The 8,348-nt window shown below is 33.5% G+C and overlaps 1 protein-coding gene across 1 annotated transcript; it reads left to right on the forward strand.

The window, feature by feature from the left end:
* The first annotated feature begins 1,326 nt into the window (after positions 1-1,326).
* Positions 1,327-6,938, forward strand: LOC139870266 (triacylglycerol lipase SDP1-like). Its single transcript, XM_071858101.1, has 5 exons — positions 1,327-2,574; positions 2,925-3,068; positions 6,072-6,237; positions 6,641-6,714; positions 6,804-6,938. Exons 1-5 carry the CDS (start codon positions 1,327-1,329, stop codon positions 6,936-6,938), a joined length of 1,767 nt encoding a protein of 588 aa, XP_071714202.1.
* The last annotated feature ends 1,410 nt before the right edge of the window (positions 6,939-8,348 follow it).

Consider the following 8,348-nt stretch of genomic DNA (forward strand, 5'->3'; position numbering starts at 1 on the left):
TCTTTATCATAATGATTCAATAACAAGTTTTCAAAAGTGGTTCTAGATATTTTAACATTATCCGTTTTAAAGAAGACGTGACACTCAAATCGTTTTATATAATTTCTAAAATTTATAACAATAAAGATAATAGTAATAACTTTAATAATCTTAAAGTTTTATAATACGTTTCTACTTGTAGACCATTTATTCTGCATATTGTTAAAAAAAATAGATTTCTCAAATCATAGTGGACCTCATAACAGAGACCCGTAATCATAATCACAATGTATCTGATAATTCAAACATTTTATATTATCTTTAATTCCGTCGATAATTATATTAAATATATTTTGAAACAAATACGTTCATGTAAAGTATTATACATCTAATACTTTGTTAACGTTTTCAAGTTATAATATATACACATATACATATATAATCATATCCGTTCATATAATGGTTCGTGAATCGTCGGAATTTGGTCGAGGTTAAATGAATGTATGAATACAATTTACACTTCTTGAGATTCAACTTAACAAACTTTGAAAGTTTAAATTTGGTCGGAAATTTCCGGGTTGTCACATTGCCTGTGTAGTTCATGCCTGTCCCGTAGTCGTGTCTATTCGGGTGGACTCGATGTTGTTGTCGATGTGTGTCGACTTAGTTGACCTCGAAAAATTGATGTTTACTGGAGTGTTCTCTCAGGGTCTTTTTTCCGCTCGAACGGGGTTTGATCTGATTCGACATTTTTGTGTCGGGTACGAGAGGTTATTTTGGTCTGTGGGAATCGGGTTAGGTGCTGATGGAGTGCCCGACGTTCTATTTAGTTGTGCATCTTTTGAATAGCGGCGATTGCGGTGTTAGATACGAGTTTAGGTTTTATTTATATTGTAGATTTAGGTTTGGTGGTTTGTTCGTTTGTACTGTATCTTACAATTTCAATGTGCTCGCTTTCTTTTAATTTTCGTCCATTGTGTGTAGGACGTTCAGAGCACGACCTTTCAATTTTTGTCATTTGTGTGTACTACCGGATCTTTACGATCTTTTTATATATATTAATTTTTTCGGAAAAAAAAAAACAATAGTCAACACCATAGCCCAAAGTCATAATAATTGGCTTTATACCTTTAATCCCCTTTTGCGGCACTCAGCAACAACTTAATATCTCAGTAATTAAGGAATTGATCGACATCTATCATCTTTTTCTTTGACGCCACGAAATCTATTCATATATATCATCCACCATTACTCATTACTTTCAGATTCAATTCTGTCATCATTTTATTCAAACACCATAATATAGTTAATTTTCAATATTTCTAAAGGTACAACATATTCAAATCTATGTCACACTTGAGAAATCAGGTTAATCGTTTTTTCATTTGTTATACAAAAGTTAGCTCATGGTTGCATTCATGGAAGTTGAAAAGTATGCTAGCATTACTTGCACTAATAGCATTCTTACTCAAACATTACGCGAAATCAAAAACGAACTCACTAATATCATATGGAAAACGGGTAATTCATGCTGCTAAGATTTCAGATGAAGAAATTTTGAAAACGTGCAAGAGTGATGTTTTTGATGAAGAACTTATTCGGAACAAACTTGATGAACTAAGACAACGTCGTTTGAATTGTTCTATTAGAGATATTGTATTTTTCATGCGGGCTGATCTTGTTAGAGATCTTGGAAATATGTGTAATCAAGAACTTCATAAGGGTAGGCTTCTTGTACCGAAACTTATCGAGGAATACATCGATGAGGTGGCAGAACAATTAAGAATGATTTGTGACTATAATTCCGACGAGCTTCTTCTTGACGAAAAGCTTGAATTTTTATATGAAACGCGACATGCTTTTGGAAGAACCGCTTTGCTTTTAAGTGGTGGTGGTTCTCTTGGATTTTTCCACGTAGGCGTTGTGAAGATGTTACTTGAGCATAAGCTTCTACCTCAAATTATATGCGGGTCTAGCGCGGGGTCCATAATTTGTTCAATTATTGCTACTAAATCGTGTCATGAGCTTCAAACCTTTATCAACGATACATGGTACTCTTTGAAGTTCTTTGATCAAATGGGTGGAATCTTTAATGTTTTTAAAAGGGTTATGATAAAGGGGGCAGTTCATGACATTAGACATTTGCAAGCACTTTTAAGGAATTTGACAAGTAATCTTACATTTCAAGAAGCATATGACTTAACGGGCCGAGTTCTTGGAATCACGGTGTGCTCCTCTCGGAAACATGAACCGCCAAGATGCCTTTGTTACTTGACTTCACCACATGTGGTTATTTGGAGCGCGGTCACCGCTTCTTGTGCTTTTCCCGGGCTTTTTGAAGCTCAAGAATTAATGGCAAAAGATAGTAATGGAGAAATTGTACCTTATTACCCTTCTTGGGGACCCGAAGAGGCTAAAAACAGTTACTTTCGTAGGTGGAGGGACGGTAGTTTGGAGATTGATTTACCGAAGATGCAATTAAAAGAGCTTTTCAATGTAAATCAATTTATTGTGTGTCAAGCAAATCCTCATATTGTTCCGATACTTCGGTTGAAAGAATTCATGAGAGCTTGCGGAGGAAAGCTCGCTGCAAAGGTGATTATCACTAAAACTCGACTTTTCATATACACAAGTATTCACATACACCCCAACCTTTTGATTGTTGATCCATCTAGATACTCTTAAGCCGAAGGGTGCCATCTTTTATATATGGTCAATGATATATCCACCACTATATAGCAGTATAACTATACTGTCGTTCAAAAAAATATATATATCACAATATTGATTATCACAATTATGTAATAAGTAGTTATGCTATATGCATAAAACGTTGTACATCATGGTGTATTTATCGAATATTGTGGTGGAAAGCTTTAACAAAGGCCTTGTGCATTGATTTCAAGATATATTCTGATATATATGATAACATTCTCATTGATCAGGTTGCTCATTTAGTTGAAATGGAGGTCAAGCACCGGTGCAATCAGGTGCTAGAAATTGGTGGACCTTTAGGAGGACTTGCAAAGCTATTTGCTCAAGATTGGGAAGGTGATATTACCATTGTCATGCCAGCCAACCTAGCTCAGGTACATTCTCAAATAAGTTTTTATCCATCAATTGTAAGGGGTCCCCAATTGTAATCTTATGTCAAGTACGAACATGCTATAGTCAATCCACATGTAGCTATATGTATTCGGTAAATCACAAAATCTGAGGTGAAACACACACACACACACACACACACACACACACACACACACACACATATATATATATATATATATATATATATATATATATATATATATACATACATATATATATATATATATACATACATATATATATATATATATATATATATATATATATATATATATATATATATATATATATATATATATATACATATATGTATTGGTAGGATCAAGAGGGAAGTAACCATTCGTTTTTTGAAAAAACTTTGTTCACGAACATTATAGATGAGATGAAAATATGAACATTTAGTAGAGACACTTTGTGATAAATGTTTTTATTTTGGCGGGAAAACGCTCGAAGAAGTAATATATAACAATTATCGTGTTTTTCGAGCGTTTTTTGAGGTTTTAGCTATTGGGGTTTAGATGTTAGGGTTTAGATATTAGGGTTTATAGGGTTTAGATATTAGGGTTTAGAAATTTAGGGTTTAGGGTTTAGATTTAGGATTTAGATTGAGTTTTTAACACGAACGGTTTAGAGTTTAGGGTTTAGGGTTTGGTGTTTTGGGTTTATGGAATAAACCCAAAACACCAAACCCTAAACTCTAAACCCTAAACTCTAAATCGGGCTAAATTTTACTTCACAAAACATGAAGAAAAAAAACGTTCATATTCTTCACGAACAATATTATTTTGAATGTTATTTTTGTCGATCGTTTTCCCGCCTAAATAATAACATTCATCACGAAGTGTCTCTTCTAAATGTTCATATTTTCGTGTGATCTTGATGCCGGAAAAAAAAATTTCAAAAAAAACGAAATTTTTTTTTTTGCTTCCCCCCGATTGGTTACTTCCCCATTGATCATGCCCCTATATATATATATATATATATATATATATATATATATATATATATATATATATATAGGGAGAGGATCTAGTGAGAACTTTTTTAGTGTGAGAACTCTAGGAACTCTAAAAACACTCAAAATACACTAAAATTCGAGCAAAAAGGGGCACGGACGAACAAAAAAAGGAAATTCGAGCAAAATTCAAATACACGGACGAACAAAAAATCATAGTAGAGCAAAAAAAATTTTTTTTTAAAAAAAAAAAAAAAAAATTGTAGAACACATTTTTGTTCGAATATCAACTTTTTCGTTCGACTACCCGCATGTTCTACAATTTTTTGTTCGAATACAAAAATGTAGAACACGTTTTTGTTCGAATTTCTTTTTTTTGTTCGGCCGTGTCTTTTTTTTTTGTTCGACTTTCCAATTTTTTGTTCGAATATCACTTTTTTTGTTCGTCCGTGTCAAATTTTTGCTCGAATTTCACCTTTTTTACTCAGATTTCCCTTTTTTGCTCGAATTTCAGTGTATTTTTGAGTTCTCAGGGTTCTCACACCAAAAAAGTTCTCATTTGATCCCTCTACTATATATATATATATATATATATATATATATATATATATATATATATATATATATATATATATATATATATATATATATAGGGGCAAGATCAATGGGGAAGTAACCAATTGGGGGGAAGCAATTTTTTTTTTTTTTTTTCCTTTTTTTGGAAATTTTTTTTTTCAAGCATCAAGATCACACAAAAATATGAACATTTAGAAAAGACACTTCGTGATGAATGCTATTATTTAGGCGGAAAAACGAGCGACAAAAATAACATTCAAGATAATATTGTTCGTGAAGAATGTCAACGTTTTTTTTTCTTCATGTTTTGTGAAGTAAAATTTAGTCCGATTTAGAGTTTAGGGTTTAGAGTTTAGGGTTTGGTGTTTTGGATTTATTCCATAAACCCAAAACACCAAATCCTAAACCCTAAACTCTAAACCGTTCGTGTTAAAAAGTCAATCTAAATCCTAAATCTAAACCCTAAATCTAAACTCTAAATTTATAAACCCTAATATCTTAAACCTCAACATACGCTCGAAAAATACGATAATTGTTATATATTAGTTCTTCGAGCGTTTTTCCGCCAAAATAAAAACATTTATCACAAAGTATCTTTATTAAATGTTCATATTTTCATCCAATCTATAATGTTCGTGAACAAAGTTTTTTCAAAAAATGAAAAAAAAAAGGATTTTGCTTCCCCCGATTGGTTACTTCCCTCTTGATCCTACCAATATATATATATATATATATATATATATATATATATATATATATATATATATATATATATATATATATATATATATATATATATATATTACAATGTTTTAGCACACGTGTTAAGAAAAATATTGGAAAATCATTCAATAATTCTCGAAGTCTAATTTTATTAAGTAAGACTTATCAGGGGATATAACATATGGGCCATATAATATATGGCCCATGACTATTTCCACTTAAGTTAGCCCGAGTGCGTATTAGATGGTCCATGTTCCATGCCCGTTTGCTTTCTTTTCAGCTGCAATTATTCTCATTATAGAATGAGTAAAAAATCAAGCTACAAGTCTCGGTCTATACCAAAGGCACTGGGTTTTTAGTCCATGTCCCACTTGAGTTTGTATAGGGCCTATACAAACAAACAAAAATGGTATATGGGCTAACATAGGCTATATAATATATCCGCTTACAAAATCATCTTAATCATTTGAATATGGAAGATTAGGATATTATCGCTTTAATATTCTTTTGTGTTCTTAATAATTTACTTGGGAAAATGTTAACAAGTATTTAGAAGTTCATCCGAAAGTCATGTTTATCGGTTAACCCAAATCGGCCCCTTTCAAGCCTGTTATGACATGTTATTCAGCCTAGCAACCCACATATCTTGCTGCCTCCATTCATCTATATTATTTTCAAGATTTTCCTGTGATATAATGTTTGATATTTATGAATATTTGATGATATACAGTACTCAAAAATCATACAAAATCCATCTCGTACAGAGCTTCAAATTGCGGCAAATCAAGGGAGAAGCTGTACACAGGAGAAGCTTTCGGTCATTAAAGCCAGTTGTGGAATCGAGCTTGCTCTTGATGAGTGTGTTTCAATTCTCTACCAAACAACCACATGTGCACGTAGACCATATTATGCGACAGAAACAACAGCGGCCCGCTAGGACCTCTAAAAGAATCCCTTAATTCAATGTGCTAAAATTTTCCTGGATACCGTCCCTTTACCAAAAAAAAAAAAAAAAAAAAAAACCTTAGATATCTTCCAAATATGTACATGATGAAATTACAAATTGATCTACTAACATTTTCGGTGAAACATTGATTGGTTTGGTTAAACATAAGACGTTGCCCCTGATGAAGTGATGACTCTAATTAAATATCTAAATAGACAAATGCACAAAGGGGCTGAATTCGCTTATTATTATACATATATTTAATTGTGATAAAGATAGGTTGACACCAGGTTAATAGTAACTCTTTTTTTTTTTTTTTTTTTTTTTTTTTCAAAACATGATTTGCCCAACAGCCCCCCAAACTACTAACCCAATACCATCTGGATCCCCTGATCCGTTCCACCAACCCGACCGAATACCCGCTACAGTACTTTTTTTTTCTTCCCGAAACTAACCCGCAGCGAAAGCGCGGGCCAAAAAACTAGTTATGTTAATTAAATGTGTCGTTGAAAAGAGACGGAACTTGAACTCGGCAACAGAGGGGATAAAGGGATGAATTGGACAAGAATTCTGCAAGAAGCTAATGGTGAATTTGTTGATGGGTTAGGTAACAAAGTTAGCTCCCTTCTAAGTTCTGAATCAAGCTCTTAATAGTTGTACACCCATGTCGAAGATACAAGTGCTACTTGTACTTATGTTGTGTTTTGAACATAAACTCAAATGGTAAATTATATAATTATATATTAAGTGATGATCCGTACATCATCAAAAATTTTCATACACCACTAAACATGCATTATAATGTTGTACTGTACAAACTTTAAAACAATTTTAGTGGTGTATGGATAAATTTTGCTCGTGTACGATCTCCACCTTTATATATTTTGTTAGTCTTGGTAGTGGAAATATATGTAAGTAAATGTGTTGTGAGAGTTTGTGGTGTTAGAGATAAACGTGTGAGCCTTAACAAGACTTGATAATTTCAAGTTATCAAACTTACTTACAACAAACGGATTTAAAGTGAAGGACACGAAGAAACTAGCAAGTACGTAAAAAAACGGGAATATAACAAGGTTATATGTAATCAAAAGTTGATTACTTTAATCATCGACCGACCAAAGAGTATTCTTATTGATGAAATTCGTAGGTACAATTAACAGGTTACATATGGAGGTATTTATAGCCTAAAACGAGTTGGAATCACGATACAACGAGGAATCCTAGTCAAAATCCAATTTCAACTCGTCTAGTCAATCTCCCGATACGGGAGACCCTTCTCCCTATACGGAAAGTGGGTTTGAGCAACTCTCCATAATTCTCCCTATATGAGAGCCACCTCCCTATACGGAAAACGTTCTTCGTATATGGGAGACCTTCAACTGCACCAATTTTCGACTTGTTTAACTCGATTTCGCACTTCAAAAATCTCCCACTTAAAGAGACGTTAAACAACACCCAACTCTAACATGACTTCATCCCACAATAACAGCCCGACCCACTAATTACACACTCCTTTTGATACCGTCGGATTTGCACCCGAATCACGCCTCACTTCACTCGTTAATCCACGAGCAACAGAAGTCTTTCGACACCAAAAAATACCGGTGAGCTATAATTCGAAAATTATGTTACTAGCTTGGGACCAAGAACTACTCTTTAGATACGACACCCATCTCCTTGTTTAGGAGATCACAAGTCGTTTGAGCCCAACCCGACCCAACCGCCCCCTTTGTAGCGACCCGACAAAATCGTCATTGACGGCGCCGTCTACTTAGGTCCCATTACGTGGTCGTAAATCTTTAAAATAACGTTTGACCAAAAATATGTCGCATTCATTTCAAATGTAAAGATTGTTTCAAAGTTTACAAGAATAGTTCAACCACAAGTTACGTTATAACGTTATAAGTACAAATGAAACATATGCGACACAATTTAAAAGTAGCCAAAAGACGCTCCATGTATGCATATATACTCGACACCCAATGCAAGTATCAAAATAATGAGCGAAAGCATGTATCACAAAACGTTCAAGGACCTGAGAAAAACATAGAAATCTGTCAA

This window comes from Rutidosis leptorrhynchoides, chromosome 10, assembly GCF_046630445.1.
Source record: "Rutidosis leptorrhynchoides isolate AG116_Rl617_1_P2 chromosome 10, CSIRO_AGI_Rlap_v1, whole genome shotgun sequence".
Lineage (NCBI taxonomy): Eukaryota > Viridiplantae > Streptophyta > Magnoliopsida > Asterales > Asteraceae > Rutidosis > Rutidosis leptorrhynchoides.

Bases quoted from the DNA above. Each gene is read 5' to 3' on its own strand.
- LOC139870266 (XM_071858101.1), top strand. From the start codon at position 1,327: ATGTCACACTTGAGAAATCAGGTTAATCGTTTTTTCATTTGTTATACA. The intron at 2,575-2,924 runs GTGATTATCACT...CTCATTGATCAG, and splicing joins GAGGAAAGCTCGCTGCAAAG to GTTGCTCATTTAGTTGAAAT. The intron at 6,715-6,803 runs GTACTTTTTTTT...CGTTGAAAAGAG, and splicing joins CCGACCGAATACCCGCTACA to ACGGAACTTGAACTCGGCAA.